The sequence below is a fragment of the Tinamus guttatus genome, unplaced genomic scaffold, assembly GCF_059628265.1.
Source record: "Tinamus guttatus ecotype Peru unplaced genomic scaffold, ASM5962826v1 Tinamus_guttatus_pri_ptg000069l, whole genome shotgun sequence".
NCBI lineage: Eukaryota > Metazoa > Chordata > Aves > Tinamiformes > Tinamidae > Tinamus > Tinamus guttatus.
Window position 1 is genome coordinate 934,731 of NW_028288603.1, and position 18,911 is coordinate 953,641.

Genomic DNA, 18,911 nt, shown 5'->3' on the forward strand with positions numbered 1-18,911 from the left:
TTGACAACACTTGTTAATTGTGTCACTCCGTTAGATATCTTCTTATTAAGTGTCATGGAGTTGATTAAGATGATAATGTCTCCCTCAGTGTCCGTGTATCCCTCTGCTGCAAGTGGCTACTCTCGTCGCCAGGGCAGCAGAATGAGACTTGTGGCCTGGCCTTACTTCACTCACATGAAGTTCAACGGCTGATGAAACAGTTTGTCTTGAATCACAGCGGGTGAAACGCTCATCATAAGGAAGGTCGGTCAGAGATCAGCTCTTGTAACGAGCTTAAAGAAGCAGCCTGTAGAGACTGTAATGAAAATGTTCTCAGAGCTGGTCAGAGATGTGAATCCTGCTTCTTCCCGCTAGAGGAAATACATCATAGAGAATTTTTCTGAACCCCAAATGGTGCAATCTTGGCATACCTGTTGCAAAGCTGGCATGCTCATATCTTAGAGCTAAGCTGAGTTTAAGTGATGTTAGTATGCTACCTGTTGTGCAAAAATTTGATTTTTTTTTCTTGTGGATGTCATAAAGACCTTGGTCAGGGAAAGGCTATAGTAGCTCACAGGAGAGAGGGTTTATCAGCATGGAGGAAACAGAACTGAGGTGCATAAAAACAACTGGAAAATGAGCTTGCAATTGACTGTCTACGGCTAGGTACTTTGGGGAGGTCGTGCCTGCTTCCTCAAGAACGAGGTCTAGGTTTTGTTTAATCTAGCCTTGTTTCCTGGTGGCACTGGTAGCAGGGCTGTGTCCAGTCAAGTGGGTTTGTTGCATCTTGGCAGGTGTGCAGAGGCAGAGGATTTAGGGGCAATGCTAGTGGAGGTGAGATGATGTTTTGCCAGCAGCACTTAATAATGCATGCTACAATCTTTGTTAGCTTGCTTGCTGTAAAGGTCCCACTCAGCCCATAGAAGTCCTTTTACAAAATCCATTTTTGCACAGTGATACAACTTAAGCCCCCTTTTTTTTTTGTGATTATTGATTATTTTTTACATCCTTTAAGCAATACTGGAATTAAAATACCAGGGCCCTAAAACCACACTTGTTAGACAATAAGGCAACCTTTAAGCAATTTTCATTTTAGTTAACAGAAGAACCATGTTTGTTACCAATTTCAATTGTTATTTTTTACAAAATGCCACCAACTCTTAATTAGCAATGAAAACTCATGGCAATGAGTTTTAAAATAAACTCATAGTTTTTCTACGAAAGCTACACATCTTTTGGGGACCTTAGGGCCAGAAGTTTTAAATTTGTTTTAAATTGATTGCTTTGCAAGTGCATCAGGTCTCCTACTGTTCGTATACTAAAAACAAGATTAATGTTTTCAGTTATAACACTATTTTAAGAACTTGCTTATTTTCTTTGGTATTCTCTGAATATATGATTAATGATTTAGATAGAATGTTTTTAGGTTTTTTTTACTTTTGTAAATTGACAATGTTCTGCTTTACTGTGCTACATTTGCCACAAACTTCTTAAAATTAGTGTTAATAAATTGGAAGGCCCAACACTTGTTGACTAAACTGATACGAACAGGTCAAAACCATCCTGTTTCAGTCCCTGGTACTATAATCTCTTATATCTGAGTGGATTTCCTTTAAAGGCTTTTTTTTTTTTTCAATTTCTCTATTGTTTTGCTACAGTAATGCTAAGTGTTTTTGTTGAGTTTTTCTTTTAGCTGTAACATAGTTCAAAGGAACAATTAAAAATGTCAGAATGTCACATTTTTGTAAGTCTCCATGACAGTTGTTAAGATATTATTATCTTTTCTGAGGTATTTGTGTGTGGTGTGAGATTTAGCTTCACTTCGAATCCCCCTCTTGGGATTCTTTGAAAGACAGGTAAAGTTAGTCAAAATACCAATAGAGGTAGATAAATATTTTCTATAAAAATACTATTTATCCATTCAAGCAGAATATTCGTGCTTCAGTTTTCAGTTCATGCATGAAGGACTGTGGTAGTATATTTAAAACAGTGGGATTTACAAGCAAGCTATTTTGCTAATTCAGTTATAGATACAACAATTTACGATACCTCTTTTGGGATGCTGGAAGCAGCTTCAAGGGGCTGCTGCTATGTTGCTACATGAAGGGATCGGAGGGCTATACGTAAGTGCACAAGGGATCAAATAGTGCTTTTTTTTTTTTATGGTCTAGAAGAGCTGCTTAAAGGCAGAAACATGGTACATTTTTTCCAGATCAAATGCCAGTAGCAGGCATTCTTTTATGCACATGCAGAGCTAGCCCCACAATACAACAGTCACGCTCATTTCTGTGTTCAGGGAAGAGGACCACAGTCCAAATCAATCCGTGGGCACTAAGAGCCTATTTCTGGGCTAAAAGGAAGGTCTTTGTCCAAGTTTTGATGCACATATTGGAATACACATTATCTCTAGAACCCACAGCAGAGGCCAAGGGCTTTGGCGGACTGGAGTGCTTTGAACGTGGGAAGTGGCATGTTGGACGCAGCTTGCGTAGGCAAGCTGTGTTGTCCGCAGGCTGGCTGGGATCCGGACACCCCCAGCACCGTTACCCAAAGGCAGCGATCCCCAGTTCCCTATTCACCGTCCACAAAAGGACGGGTGTGGGGGCTGCGGGCTCTGCCTGCAGTGCCCCCCGCACCCACCCTGAGGCACCCGCCCGGAGAGGGCCGGGCGGGAGTTCCGTGCGAGGCGCGATTCTCCGGGCCGCGGAAGAGAGCGACGCGGCTCCAAGGAGAAGCGAGGGGCTCCCAGGACGCTCCACGCAGCCCCGCGCGGCTGCCGGGCTGCGCCCCAACGGCCGCCAACCGCCCCTTCGCGCGGGGGCGGGGCCGCCGCCCGCCCTGCCCCGCGCGCTTCCGGGTCCAGCCCGCGACGCACGTCGCGACAGCGGCGCATGCGCCTCAGGGACGCCGTCGCAGGCGGCGAGGCGGGACTACCCGCGCATGCGCGGAAGCGCCGCACTGCCTCATGGCTGAAGCCGACTCCCGCCCCGCCCCGCCCCCAGCCCCCCCGCCCCCCCCCGCCTCACCTTCCCCCCGCCCCCGCCAGTCCCGGGTCGTTCCTGCCGTCCCCGTCCCGGCGGCCCCTACGCTCCCGCACCAGGCCCCGCGCGCCCCGGGGAGTTCAGCACTCGCGCGACCCGCCGCGTCACGTGCGCGGGGGTCACGCTGCCGCCCTGCACCGCGCCGGCTGCCCGCGCCGCGCCTGACGGGGATGGCGCCGCTAGCCGCTGCGCCTCGCTCCCTGCATGCGGCTTTCCTCCCCGCGCCCCCCACGACGCATGGCGGGCGGCCCGGCAAGGCGGCAGCTCGCAAATACCGAGCATCCGCGGGAAGCCGCCGCGCCGTGTGCGCAGGCAGCCGCGCGGGCAGCCGCGCCGGGCCGTCCGCCGGCGGGGTCCTGGCGTGACCTCGTCGGGCGAGGTGCGCGCCGGGGAGCCGGCGGGGCCTGGCGGGCGCGGGGCGCCGCGCGGGCGGCGGGTTTATGAGCTGCAAGCGGCGGCGGCAGCGGCGCCATCGCCATGGTGAGCGCGGGGCGGCGGCAGCGCCCGCCACGGGGGGAGCGGGGCGAGGCGAGGGGCGCCCGCTGCCCCCCGTGACTTGGGCCGCGGTCCCCCCCACCCCCCCCGGAGGAGCAGAGCGAAAGAAAACGGCAGCCGCGGGCCAAAGCAGCGTCGCGGCCGCTGGCGTCCGCCGCTCCCCGAGGTTTTACATGGGAAGGGCTTTGTGTCCCGGGGTGTTGTTTCCCCTCTTTGCTGCTTCCCCCTGAGAAATAGGTACGGTTACTGCATTTACTGCTCCGTACCGGCCGGCCGTTCCCCAAATATAAATGTATGCACATGGTTGTGTGTACGTGCACATGCCCTGTAGCCAAGGGGTGAGCCAGCTGTTAACCTGGAACGTATCTAAAAAGGTTCTCAAACGCTTCACCTGCTGCCAGTTCCTGTTCAGGGCCTTGGGGTACATCAGGGTGTGCTGCACCAGTGTGCAAACACATCAGCTTTGTGAGAGCTGCAGTTTCAGGTGGCTGTATGCAAACTGCTGTGCTTCGGTGGCAGTGAATGAGCTTCTGCAAAGCAGCCAAAAAAAGAGGAACAAATGTGATTGGTGGACTTGTTTTTAATGGCTGGCTTGTTGAATAGCTGAAGTTTAAGTAGCAGAGACTTGAGCACGTGAGGAACTCATCATATTTAAGGAACGATAAGTTGGACTCCGTGTTGAAGTCTTAGTTATAACTTGCAGCAGCTGGGCTGGTCAGATCCACTTTTAGGGTAATGTGCAGAAAAGAGGTGCATGGGGCACCATTTGTAATAGAGATACATGTGTATGCAAACATGTTTTCTGGGTGCCCTGAGTGCAAGCATTTCATTCCCATATGGATATAGATACCAGTAAGTCGTTTTAACTGTGATGGCGCTAATGTTGTTCAAATGATGCAAGCATTGCTTAGGGGCCATAATCCAAAGCAAGGAATGCCTTTTACCACTTTAGGTCTTTTTTTTTTTTTTTTTTTTCCTTCTGTAGGGATTACATTTTTGAATGAAGAGGTCTTGAAACACCCGTACCATCTGTTGAACATGGGTATTATCACCTAGTGCTTCATGTGAAACTTTTTGCTTGTTCACTCAATGCAGATCTTAACAACGACAACTGCGAGTGCTTGCTTCTGTTGCCTGGTGGGCTTGAAAAAACAGAATATGTTTTCTTTACTAGGTACTAGAAGAATGGTCAAGTAATCCTGGCATATAATTCTGTGACATAAGAGAAAAAGCTCATTTTGGTGTTCTGCTCTTGCTCTCTTTGGAGCTGTGTTCTCCAGCTCAAGAGCAAAAGTAGAGTGAAATGTTTATCGGTTTCCACAGGATTAGAAGGCTTGTAAATTAAATCATCAACATTGGCTGCAGTCTTCCAAGTTCTGTCCACTTGGTATCATTTATGGATGTCCATTAGACTAACAACTCTAAACTGTGCACAAACATTTTAATACTGTGGCCATGATGTTCAGATTGTTCAGCAGAGGTGTTAAATACTATAGTCTTATTTATATTTGTAATCATTCTTGTGATGATAAAACTTCTTATGTAAGAAGTAAATGTTCTGGAGAGCGATAGCTTCCATAGTTCTTGTTGATGTGTTAATTGGGGAAATACAGTAAACTAGATTTTTAAAATCTTGTAATAATAGTAGTATAATCCAACCTTGTTTTTCCTTTTTAGTAGATCAGATTCTTTGGACTAGTTCTAATTGTAATTTAATATAACATGGAATATGTATTGCATTGCCCATAACAGGCGTTTTCTATTGGTTGCTTCAATGGTAATGATAGTTGTATGATTTTTAAAGATGCCTTTGTTCTGGTCAGGAGGTCTCTACGCAGTAACGTGATTTGCCTAATGGTCACTAGCAGAGAGACCTAAAGTCTTTATGTTTAGGGAGCTCCAGTGGAAAAAGAAACAAGACTGCTTCTGTTAAAGTACAGTTAGGTTAAAGTTGGCTGTAATCTAATTGTGTTTTTAAACAAAATACCTTGTTTCAAAGGGAATTATACTGCTGTTGACTGCTTCCATCCAGCAGTTTGTGATCTGCCTCCCCTGAACACTTGGAGCAACACTGCCTGGTTCAGAGGGAGATGGTGACCTTCAGGTGGGAGGACACATGAAAGTGAGGAGTGCAGCGAAAGTCCTGAATTCCTTGTGTGATCTTCATGCCACTTTTTTTTTTTGTTCTTTGTTGCTTTTTAAACAATGGCACAGGTAGGAAAAATTAGCTTTAGGAAGACTTGTTCATAAAAAATGGAGGGGGGAAGAAAACAAATTTGGAAAGGGCCATTTGATGCAGGTGTCTTTCCCAAACTAACTTTATAAATGCTTGATGCTTACAGACCGTGAGATCATAATTGCCTTAGGGTCTTTAAATATCAGACTGTCAGCTGTCAGATACCATTCTGACTGTAAGTATTTTGTGCAATTAGTCTTTTTATTACAGGAAACATTCATTTTAAGACTTTGTGTAGTCTCTTTTCTTTGGCCATCCTAAATAGTATCTTATACTGTGTAATGCACTTTGCATTACATTTGCACTTCAGCAAAGCACTGTCGTGTTTTTCTAAGATGCAGCTTAAGCATCTTCAAATACATATGGAGAAAAGATTTTTGCATATGGAAAGTCTAATAGCAAGTGCAATAACTTGTCACTGATTAAATGGCATTTCAAATATGTTGTATGCATTTAGTTTCTAGACTTCGCAAATGCCTTTGCACTTTTGGGATTGTAGAAGATAAAAGTATTTGTTATATTCTCCTAGACATCTTGCTGGTTGTTATCAATGTAAAAGCTTTTTCATTTCCTACTTGAAGATTCACAACCTTTTAATGTATTTGTGTGCTGCCATTGAAACAGATGGATATACTCTGAATGGACTTCTATAGAATCTCTTATGTAATAATCTCTTGCTCTTGTGTTTTTTTAAAAAAAGTCATGTTTTTTGAAGACTTGCCACTCTAAAAAGTAAGTGTTTGGCATGACATCTCTGAAGACAAAGTTGTAAAGTAGTTCTGCTAGGTGCTTCTTCGGGCATGCAGTCACATTGCTCCTGTTGCAAACTGCAGTAGTTTTGGTGCATCCAGGTGATGAGTTCAGAGCAAGGCTCTGGTCTTGTGGTGGTGGACATGGTTATTGTTAGAGTGCAAGTTGCTTCAAGTCCTCTCTAAAAACTAGGTGTTGATTTTTTTATAAGATCTAGATATGTGATAAAGTGAGCGTCTGGAGGACAAAAAAAAAAAAAAAAGAAGAAAAAAAGACCATTATTATGAGTGTATAATCTTGGGCAAAGTCAAGATGAGAAAATGAAAGGGGTGCCTTGGCATAAACTATTAGGCTTGGTTATCTTTGCTCTTTGTGTTTCTTAAATCAATTTGTGCTGTAAAGAAAAATGTCCTTTAGGAAGCGGACTATTGAGAACTTGTTTGTTTTGTCATTATTACGTTAAGGTAGCTGTGGGTATGTTAAAAGTACAGACTACTTGTGGATAAGTAGTATTGTAACTTTATCTTAATTACCTATGATTATTTTTTCTGCTCCTAATTATCAGTAGCAAGTCTCCAGATATGTGGTGTAGAATGTATTGACTGAAAAAGCCAAGGTCTAGGTTATGCTTTGTTCAACTTTCTCCAGTTGTTTTCTCTCATCTTTTTTTCAGTGTTGTACAAAGTCATGCTCTTTTACCCTTTAGTGTGGCTGATACTGTGTTGGAGACCTCATACGTTTTTCTCTGTTAACTTGTTTAAAATCTGTCTTACAAAAGGTGTGTAGTTATGTTGCTCAAGCAGAAGTGATAATGCCTTGCTTATTAAGAAGGTTTTGGAATTGAGTGCAGTACTCTGGACTGTAAGACTTTGATCAAAGACTTTCCTCTGTAAAAGAAGTATAGCCGATAGCAGGTTTTTAGATGCTGTAGTCCTGTTTGAGTGTACTATGCTGGGTGTATCTGTGGTGATAAGATTGCTTGCCAGGCATTGTCTGGCAGAGAAACTGGAGTCTCTTATTCTTCTTTTCTTTGGGCTGGGTGCTTCTCAGCCTTATGGAGACTGTCAGAAATGTCACTCGCTGACCAGCAAGAAGCTGACTTCTCTCTCCAGTGTCATGAATTTGGATTTCAATTTCCAAGCTTTGAAGCGGACGTATGGTAGGGATATGTATGTGCAAGGAATCAGAGTGCAGAATTTCCTTTTATGAAATGAATCCAAAATTCTTTCACTTTCTCCAAACTGTTTTGCAACTCTGGACAGTTTATTCAGCCCATGCAACAATTCCTCATCTCTTAAGAGGTGGATAGGTACATCTCATTTTGAGTACACTTTCCTTTAGCTAAATAATTGTTTTGGCTAGTCTAATGCACATCTCCAAGAAAACAAGAACCCTCAGTGTAATACTTAGTAAAAGTATTAAGTACAAATACTTAATGTAATACTTCAAGCATAACCCTCTCTGAGGATTGGGGACTCCTAAGAAGAGACATGATCACCTGACCAAGAGAGGCAAAGTTATTTTTGCCAATAGGCTGGTGAGGGGAGCTTTAAATGAGGAGTGGAAAAGCAAGGGGGTGATGACCCACAAACAAGTGAAAAAGTCTTGTGCTTGGTTGGTAAGCAAAAAGGGTACAGGGTGAAACTGTATAGTTCTTCCTGTACTTTGAAATAAACTTCCTATTAAATAAAATAGTATCTTCCAAACATACCCCGTACGTTCCTCCAAGGGAGCAGATATTCCTTCCCACTTCTGCGCCCTGACAGTATTGCATGCAGTGCTGCTCGTAAGGTGTTACCGGGTGGTGAATCTTCTTCTTGTGGGGAATGATGTGTAAAAGTTTAGGAAAGTGTTTCTCAAATTCATAAGCTAATATATGTTTTATTTGCCATTGGTACTTTGTGTATCGCTTACATAAATGGAAGTATATTTTTCCCCTTGACCTCCTGTGACCTGCTGTATTAATACAAACCTAGCAAAGTGCAATTCTGATATTGTGGAGCTACAGAGGGAAATGTTTTGTCTTCAAGGTGCTGTTAGATTACAAGCCAAGATGGGAGTCTAGGAATGAATGCACGTATAAACATTCATAGCCCACTAAGGTGTGGGTTTTTTTTTGTATGCCCTTGAAAATGTGTATACCCCTTTTCACAGGAGGATATTCTGAAAAACAGATCAATTTAAAAAGAAGAGAAAATAATTAATTTGGTGTAGCTTTGGTGCCTTTTGTATATGCTGCTAGGTTTCACTTACTCTGTGCTCAATATTTTTCTTCTTACTATTAATTGTGATGTTTTAAGTACAAAAGTGTTTTATGTAAATAGAAGAAATATAAGGTTCAAGGTTTTTGCTGTGTTTTAAACATAGTATGAATTGATGCCTTTTCTATATGCAGGAATATGGTGCAATATTTCACTCCTTGCTTGTTAGCTTTAGACTGTTAGAGATTGCACTTTATTATTCCAGACTTTTTAGGTAAGGAAGGAAAAACTGGTATGTGAAAAGAACTTGCTAGCAATTGAACTTCTGTGGTACTACTCTATTCTCTTTTTTTTTTTTAAAAAAAAAAAAGGAAAAAGAAAAAGAAGTCTAAATTAAACTTGTCGAATGACTCTGAGGCATCAGAGCTGGGACCTCTGAAGTTCCAGGTCTTAACTAGGCAATAATCAGACATTATAAGTGAACTGTGCTAATTCCTCTGCTCCTTCTTCTCCCTTCCCTGAGTTCAGTCAGGAGAAAATGCTGTGTACTAAGAGAAAGCAGTAATTTAAGACACAGATGTTATAAATTGTTAATTCTACTAGGTCTATGCAGTTATCATGTCAGAATCAAAGAGACCACAAAATGCAAGATTGTAATCAGTGAAGTAATTTTCAGGCTTAATGTCTTGTGAAATGTCACATCAACATGTGGCTTTAAAATCTGTTAAGCAGAGAAAGTCTTGTATTTGTGATTTGTCAGATAGTACATATGTTCCTAGCTGCGTGATCTGGCAGTGGCTCTTTCGGATAAGATGTGTAAGTGATTATAACAAGTTCTAAGGAATTTCTTGAAAACTAATGCAATATTTTTTCTCCATTTTTAAAACAAATAAATGTTATCCCTACTGTATGAAAGTATCTTAAAATATATACATAAAAAAGTATTTCAGTACTTTTTTCTTTAAAAAAGATATTGACTTGTTATTAACTTATTCCTCTACAGGGTGTGATAGGTGTACAGTTGGTGGTTACCATGGTAATGGCTAGTGTCATTCAGAAGATCATACCTCACTATTCTCTTGCTCGTTGGCTTCTCTGTAGTGGCAGGTAAGATAAGAAACAGTTGTTACACTATATGTGAATACGGTAACACATTTATGTATTACAGTACAGCAAACCAGACTACTTCAGATGGGGTTTTCTTGAAAAATAATTGATCTGCTATCAAGATTACAGTACTGTGATACCTGACTTATGGAGTTAAAGTAGAAAGGTATAAAATAATGGCAATGCAAAAAACAGACAAGAGTTTGTTGGTATAACTCATGTCAATCATAAGGGCTGGACAGCAGCTAACTTTTCTAAAGGCGTAAGCTACACATTTGGATACTGAAAAGATGAACTGAATATGAGACACTACAAGAATGGAGGGATTTTCTCTCTGCTGCCACACTATTCTTCATAATCCACTGGTTGATTGGCCTTGCATAGGAAAAGTGCTTAGGTATTTACTAAAAAAAATTTTTTTTTTTAATACTTCACAAGGCAAGATTAGTGTAGGTTTCAGTACACTGCTTCTTCATAAATGTAGATCAAACAGACATAATGAGTTGCAAGGCAAACACTCCCTATGTGACTGTATCAACAATAACGAAAACTTGCAGCTAATATGCATATGAAGCAGTATCTTAAATATTAAAAATCTACAGGCACTTTTTTTCTTGGAAGAAAAACACTGCATCTTGTTAAAAAGGTAGTGTGCTGTCTTTTATAGTTGTTAAAATTTTAAAAATGCCAAATCTCTACTTGCTCATTTCTGAAGGAGTATCCTCAAATACCCATGCGTTCCGTAAGAACATCATCTAGAGCGTTATGTAATTTTCCATTCCCTTTTTCTTCTTCTTTTTTTTTTTTTTCTCTTGGATCTTGAAATTGCCATCTCTTCTCAATTTTCCCCATTTACTTGTTGGTTAATCTCCCAAAGATTCACTATGGTTCCAATGTTGTTCAGAGTTGTGCTAGGTGTTACGGGGTAGATAGAAAGGAAAATGTAGCAATTGACAACTAGATAATTTAAATAATGTTTAATCCTTGTGTGGCGTCTGTTTGTTAACCACATTTGTAGAGTAATAATGATCACCTCTTTTGTGATCTAAAAAGAATTTAAAATTGTAAATGAACTCTCAACAACTTTTAATGAAATCAATTAATGAAACTGTTACTTTCATATTTTTTTTTTCCTCCAGAGATGTTCAACTATCCGGGAATTTTTTATCGGTGGTATTTCAAATACTTTCTACTTTGTATTGTTTTATTTAACACACATAAAAATATTTATTGCTCCTTTTAGAGACCTGTTTGATAGACCTGCTTCTCCTGAAGCTTTCAGTTTCTGTGTCCTTGTCTAAGGCACACCTTTGTCAATAGTAGAGAAGTTTGCCATTCAGATATTCCTCTTCATCATCCCTTCCTCCTTCTGTCTTTGTGCACCCGTAGCTGATAAATGTATACGGCAGAATTTCTGCACTTTTGCTTATGTAGTTCCATTCCCACTGAAGTCATTGGCAGTGATACTGCCTTTCATGTTCATAACCTTGAAAATCTCGCTATCACTTTTCGGTGTTCTTCTATTTACCTGGTAATTATTTGAGTGCACTGTAACTTCAGGCATTGTGGATAATACTCTGACTACAAGGACTATGTAAAGATTGAGAAATAATCCTATGTTCCAAAATAAAAACAAGTCATAAAGTTCACTGAAACAAGAAACTGAATTGTAATGGCAGGAAGAAAAGAATTACCACTCTTAGTTTAGTGGACAAACGATGTTTTGTGTTAACATATTTTTCTGTAGTGCTGTTATTTTGCTAACAATGCTTTGTTTGATTAAACCTCTGTGCGTGGGGTGTTTTATATATCTGTATACATGTGTATACACACACAGGCACACATGCACACACTTGAGTAGGCCTACTTCACTAAGCATATCTTAGTCTTTGTTAAGTAAAACCATTTTAAGTTATTTGACTTCAGGATATATATATATATTTTCTTTTTCTATTCCTTTCAGAAAGTTGGTTGGCCTTTGTAGGGAAGACTGACTAAAATATCTATGTAGGATAGAAGGAAAACAAGAGGAGGGATCAAGACATTTATTTATAAACAGAAAAGTCAGTTGATTCTGGTATTTCTAGTATGTGTACTTTCAAAGTGCATTAAAAGGAAAGACAGACTTTCAAAATGTAAAAGAATTGTTAGATGGATGTAAGGTAATTATTCAATGAACAGATAATCACTGATTGAAAAGCTGTTTATGTAAATTTGAAAGCATATATCGGCTTTTAAAAGTCTGTGCCGTTATCAAAGCTGGAACAGAGTTTGAGTATTCATGTTTATTGAATTCAATTGGCAGCTGAGGTATCTGTGTAGGCTTTTGCATTTTAACAAATAATCAGACTTTACCAACATGTTGGTTTTAAATTGTTCAGCTACTTTTCTGTTTCTATTTTCAGTCCTCTTTGGGAAGCGAAAACTGATGTTTTGCTGTGCGTTCATTATTGACCTGCATTCAAATTAACTAGGGCATATCTGTGCCACTGTTCCCATTCAGACAAACTTGAATGTGTCAAAGGTACAGGGCAGCCAGTTCAGCTTTAAACAAGATAAGCTACAGCAGATGCTAATTACAAATTTCTGGCTCTTCCCTAATTAAAACATTTGTTCAAATCTCTTTATTTTGAGATTCTAACATGTTTAGGATTTATTGATTAAAAATATCATGCGACTTATGTACTGTTAGATTTCAGTATAAATCCACTACGACATAGTTGAGAAATTAAGATCTAGCTCTGTTTTAAGCATCCTTCGTTTCTCCTAGTCTTTTACTCAGAATTTTGCCTATGCTGCTGTGGTTAAGTACTAGTGCTCCTTACCTGCTCTTGTTGCCCTGTGCTGAAAGCTGAACTTTGCATTTGCATTGCAGCTAGCAGCCTTCTACTTGAGAAAAGGACTTCCAGGTGAATGCAGATAAATTTTCCAAGGCTATTCCCATTAATAGTTTGCCCCCTTCACTTTGATATTTCAGAGGGAAATTGGTGTAACGGTTGCCCATCATCTGAAGGGCAAAACCCCCTTGCCATAGTTGATACAGGCCTTGTTTCAGCTACTAAGGTTCTTGTCATGCTTAGGAGATAGGATATAATGTACCACCTAGAGACTTAGCCATCCTTTTTTCTCCTTTCCTCCTTCAGAATTTCATTGCCACTACTTGTCTCTCAAATAAATGAGCATTTGCTTGTCAAAGTGGGAAAATGTACAACTCACTACATATAAATTAATGAAGTCTTAGTAGTGCTTAAATATTAGGCCCCTAAGAGCAATAATGGAACATGCAAATATTTTTTCTAGGTTAGTTAACTACCCTTAATTTACAAATAGTTATGCTTTTGTTAGCTGTTGCACTTCGTGCTTCCTCTTTCTAGTAAGAGCTGAAAATATCACTGAGGTGTTTGTATAGGCAGAATTATAAATATCACTTCAGATAAAGAAAGGTAAAGGCTACTTGATCATAGCATCGCTATTCCAGATTATGGAAAATAACACTTTTTTTTTTGAGAAGAATTATTATCCTTAAAAAAATCCATTAGAATATGGTTGTGATGAGTAGTTGATGAATATGGTTATTTTAGTGAACTTTTTCACTAACATAGATATAGTGTTATTTGGTATATTTGATGGCAGCTTGAATTACCAGATTTAAGAAACAGGAGCTTACATTTGGTGTGTTGATAGTGACAAACCCTTCTAATTACAACTATCTTGTATACTGAAGAGAATTGAAGTTCAGCTGTAATTGTTCAGTTCAGAGTAGTGTCGGTACTGAAAAATGTATTTTTTGTTTATGTGCTATAAATTATGTGTTTTAATGAGTGTATATGTGTGTGCTGATATATAGATTTTAAAAAAATCTAAATTGCTAATACTGCCATTCTTTTACTTGAGGTTTTTCTGTTTTTTTTTTTTCTTTAGTTTACGATGGTATCAACATCCTACTGAAGAAGAGCTACGAATACTTGCAGGCAAGCAAAGAGGGAAGACTAAAAAAGACAGGTAAATGCTTGTTTTAAGGTCTAGGGTTTTTTTAGTTGTTGTTTTAAAGCATAATCTAGATAATAACCTTACTGGCTAACTTTTATGTTCATGTGAGTGTTAAGCCTCTTGTTGCATACCCTGCTCACTTTGATTGTCGCACCTCTGTACTGATCTATGCTCTTTTGGTTTAACAGAGAGCTTAATGTGCCCAAATTGTGCAGGACTGTATGATTCCCAGTCCTCAAAAGTGATCTGTAAAATCACTGGTTTGGTGGCAAGATTTTTTTCGTGAATCTCTTCATTTGGGTGAAGACTGAGGATAGCAAATCTTCTGTAGGATTGAAGCTTTTCATCTTAAAGCAAGAGAAGAAAGATTTGATTATATTAGTTGAACACAGGATTACTATGAGCCACCACTCTTACAGAGCTATGAAAAGGTAAATGTGCTCCCAGGATGTATTGGGTGAGGTATTTCCAGTAGAAGAGATAGGGAAATGTTAATCCTCTTCCACAAGGCACTGGTGTAGAACTTTATCTGGATTACTGTGTACAGTTCTGATCACTCATGTTCAAGAAAAATGAATTCAGACTCAAACAGGTGAAGAGAAGGGCTGTTAGGATGATCCAGGAAACAGAAAGTCTGTCTTACAAGAGGAGGCTGAAAGAGCCTGACTTCTTTAACCTAGCAAAAAGAAGGCTGAAAAAGGATAGGATTGCTGTGTGTCAACTTAAGCTGGAAACAGATTCCTGGCCATCAGGTGTGAAGTTCTGGAACAGCCCTACCAGAATAATAACTGGGGCAAGAACCAAGGCTAATCGTGAGGTGGTAGAGCTTGCTATATTGATGCAATATTTCTGCATCAACTATAGGGGAAAAAAAATATTTCCCCTTTCTTTCTCTTGTGTGTCAGGAGATTTTTTTTTGTGTTCTATTCCAGTATGAACTACTCTTAATCTAACTTTTATGTTAATCCATAGGCTGCAAATATTGCAAGCTCATCATAAAAGCAAAGCAGATTTTTTCCATTTCTTATTTCTGAAGCTATGTGGATAGGAACCTTATTTACCAAACTTTGGGGTAAAAATAAGTCTTTTAATATTAAATTAATTTTATTTGTTTGTCATAGTATTCTTCTAAATTCAGAAATTCATTTTATCCAAATGTTCTGTAACAAATTAAAACAAAATAGTTAATATAAATTGCATTACAATTTATGACTGTCCATTTAATCAGTGATATTTAGTCGTGTGTAAAACAATGTCAGTTATATAACTGCGACACATTCCACCAATACAAGCTTTAAACAGAAAAACACAATCACATTACCAAATAATAATTTCCTCTACTGCTAATGCCTTTCTGTACTGCTAGTGCCTTTCTTCAACTATGACAACCTTCTGCCATGCAAAATGTGTGTATTCTCACTTTCACTGAAGTCCTTTTCTAACAGTTATACCTCTGTTAGGTATATATGTTCGAAATGTGATGCTGTAATTTCATGTCTACACACTCAACTTTTGGGTCATTTAATTATTTTAAGGTTTGTCTGATTGTCTTAGTACATTAATATGTAACTAAAAATGTAGTTGTAATAGCTATATGTAGTTGTTTATAATAAGGTAAATTTTATATATGGGCATAGGAGTTCAGGGAAACCAGGATGTTGTAATACTGAGACTTAAATGCTGCTTTCTTTGTTTTCCTATTGTAACAATAGGATGTGTAATAACCTGACTTTTCAGGCAATGACTATACTTCTTTGAAGAAGCTGCTGTTATTGGAGGAGAGGCCTATTTTAAAGTAGGAATTGTTCCTATTTACTTGCTTTGGATATACTTTTTTAGGTTGCATGTGTTGGAATGCAGTGCTCATTTGAGCCAAGGAGATGCGCCTGTTGACTTTTCCTGTGTGTCTTCATGATAAAGATTTTTTTTGTTCGTTTTTTCCAAGTACAAAATCTTGTAATATAAAATACCTGTTCCTTACTTAAATACTTTTCAAAATTGAGTATTTTAATAGTGAAGTGGTAAAGGGGGAATCCGGGGAACTTGCTTGGAAGTTAGTCTTGAAAAGACCTGTAGTTGGAACTTGTATTTAACTAGTCCATTTTATTCGATGCATACTGCATTTCAGTACATTGTGCTGTAAGTTATAATAGCACATGAATATAAGATAATTTTGCTACTTCAGAATGGTTTTCTTTAGGCTAATGAAAAGGGCCCATAGCTACTGTGAATTACTCTGAATTAAAGGCCGTCACTGATATTAGGCATATTCTGCGTGTGTCTCTTGGATTATGGGTCCCTGGGGATAACTAAAGTATAGGAACACCAAATTTTGTTGAGCTGAGATGACTTCGGTTATCAAAATGCTCATCTCACTCAAGATGATGGTACTCCTGGGTGCACACAGGAGGAAAACAAAAGAATTTAACAAGGTGGGTAGGGAGAAGTGCAGAGAAGTATGCAGATATGCAAATGGCTATGCAGTGTTTGGTAATTCTATCTTAGACTTGGACACTTTTCTGTGTGTTTTTTCTTTTGGTAATACTTTAGGTTTTTATTTCATTTTTATTGAATTTATTCATTAAAAGTTTTATAGTTCAGTTAGGGATATTAAGAATTAAGATGATGTGAAAAAATAATATTTATTGGTGCTTTATGCTGTATTCTCATCTTACACTTCAGCTGGTAGGACATAATTCTTTAATAAGTTCACAGTTGATTTACAGTCATCTTCATGCTTATGTCCTGATGACAGTTCTTTCAATGGAAAATCCACCTCTCCTCTTATGATTTCAGGAATACTCTTCTAAAATATGGCAGATAGATGTTTTCAAAGCATTTACATGTTTCAAGTTCTTATTTATTTATTTTTTGCCTAGCAAAAACACTTTCTGGTCTGCTTTAATGTTATGTTTTTGTTGTTGTATGGTATCTTTAATATAGTAGTGAAGTAAGCTGTTGGTTTTTTAATTCTGATTTGTAAAGGTGATCACTTCCATAAAACTAACTAGTTGCCATAACAAATTGAAATAATTCCATGGCATTTTTACACATTTTCTTTTAGATTAGAAAACTATGCTAAAACTGTCTTTGCTTGATGGCTGGTAGGATAGATCTGTGAAAGACCTAAGTTTCTCCAGCTCAGGTAGTAGGCTTAATAGTCAGTCTGTTGTGGCCAAAAGATGCAATACTGGAATTTGGAAAATTCAGAAACTTGGTTACATTTTGCTTAACTACCTGAGTTATCTTCTGAGCTGGATTACACTTTGTTAATTGTAGAGCATGTTCAATAAAATGGATGCTCCTAAGTGTCTCTTCTTTCAGTCCAATGATTTTAATGCAGCTGCCTTTCAGTGTCCTGGCCTAGACCTCAATTGCAAAGTCTCAAATTAGCTTTGATTGTCTTGTATATTTGTATGGCAGGGTTGATGTAGTCTGCATTGTACCTGCAGTCACATCACTAGACTCTCAAAGTTGGGTGAACCTATTGAAGCACCCTTTAGGCCTGCCTGAACTGTGAAGTTCCCTGTCAGAGGTAGCTGTGCTGGAGTAGAGGGTGCCCGTGTGATACTGTCATAATACATACACAGGGTGCAGCAAATAGGTGCTATTTAGACCTGTACATTTAACAAAAAGTAGTATTTCAGAGACTTGTGAGGTAAAGCTAGTAATTATTGACATATACAGTTGTTTCTCAAGATATGTGCATGTTTGAACTTGAGTTAATGCTTTTCTTTACCTAGATAAACGTGTTTGCATAAAGGGAAAAAACGATTTGCACGCTTCTTAAATTTGAAATGTCTTTGTATAATTAACAAGTTCATTTGGTTGTATTCATATGTTTCATTTACTTTTTTACAGAAAATATAACGGTCATATTGAAAATAAGCCCCTAACCATTCCAAAAGACATTGATCTTCATCTGGAAACAAAGTCAGTGACTGAAAGGGACACTTTAGGTAAGAATAAGTGGATGCAGACAACAGTATATTGTGTCAAATATATTCTGACATTGTGGTACATTGTTTTCCATCAAGTGTTTATTTGCAATAAACGCTTCAATATCTCTTTTGATAGACAATGAAAGAATAAAAGCACAGCTGATTATAAAGTGAGAAGGCAAGAATTAGGGTTAAATCTCCTTTGTTGTTCCAAGGGTGACATCTTAATAGCAGTGTTACAGAAAAGGATGCGTAGGTGAAATCCAGCATAAAGCACATCTATTGTTGTATCAGGCATCCCTAGCAATATGAGACAACACCAAAAGGATCACATCACTCAGTGTATTTGAAACAGACAAAAAAAAAATGTGATCATAGCTTTGTACAAGGAAATGACAACTGGCAGATGTTGAAACACACGTTTTCTTTTCAGCTAAAATAGGAGATGTACTGTAGCATTGAAACCTAGACCTTTCACCCACACATCTGAAACTTTGAAGTAAAATATTTAGAAAACAAAAGTGACACTGCAGAAATAAGCAGCATTAAATACTTTGAAAGTTAATAGATGTTTTTTGTAATGCTAATTTTTGATTCTTTAAACATAACCAATTTTCTGTTAAAGAGAAGTTATACATGGATGGATAAGTAAGTATATATGATACGCACTTTCTTCCTTACCTATGTTTTTACAGGCATGTATTATATACATGAATATGGAAAGAAAGCATAGTGCTGAGCAGGAGATCTCTCAGCTTAAAGTCTCCAAAATAGTGCTGGGAAGACTTGACCTGTAACAAAAATACACAGCTTTTTTTAGACTAGCATGTAAATAGGCAAAGCATTCGCAAATTTAAGTTAGTATTATTTGCTTTACATAATAGCATTAAAGCATCTCCCTGAGAGTAAAACAAGCATCTTCTAATAGATACTTGTACTGTGTAGGGCTTAAGTATCTTTTAAAAACTATATATACAAGCATACATTAAACTTAATAGTTGTTTGAAAATAGATAGTAGATTTTCACTGAAATACCTGGATTCAGCGAATTTCTTATTTTTGGCATCCAGTGCCTTGCAGTCAAATGAGAAATGCTCAGTAGTATTCTGTGTGTAGGTTTTTTTGTTTGCTTGTTTGTTTGTTTTTTGCTTTTTTTGTTTGTTTTGTTTTA

The 18,911-nt window shown here is 38.8% G+C and overlaps 1 protein-coding gene across 1 annotated transcript in view; it reads left to right on the top strand.

Annotated features, from left to right (window-relative positions):
- The first annotated feature begins 5,575 nt into the window (after positions 1–5,575).
- The window catches only part of TMEM161B (transmembrane protein 161B), a 30,399-nt gene continuing 17,063 nt past the window's right edge, over positions 5,576–18,911 (top strand). Inside the window, exons 1-4 of the mRNA XM_010214272.2 lie at positions 5,576–5,637; positions 9,706–9,809; positions 13,731–13,811; positions 17,661–17,758. Of these exons, the coding sequence (XP_010212574.2) occupies positions 5,632–5,637; positions 9,706–9,809; positions 13,731–13,811; positions 17,661–17,758 (289 nt within the window). The 5' untranslated portion in view covers positions 5,576–5,631. The remainder of the gene's footprint in view (positions 5,638–9,705; positions 9,810–13,730; positions 13,812–17,660; positions 17,759–18,911) is intronic.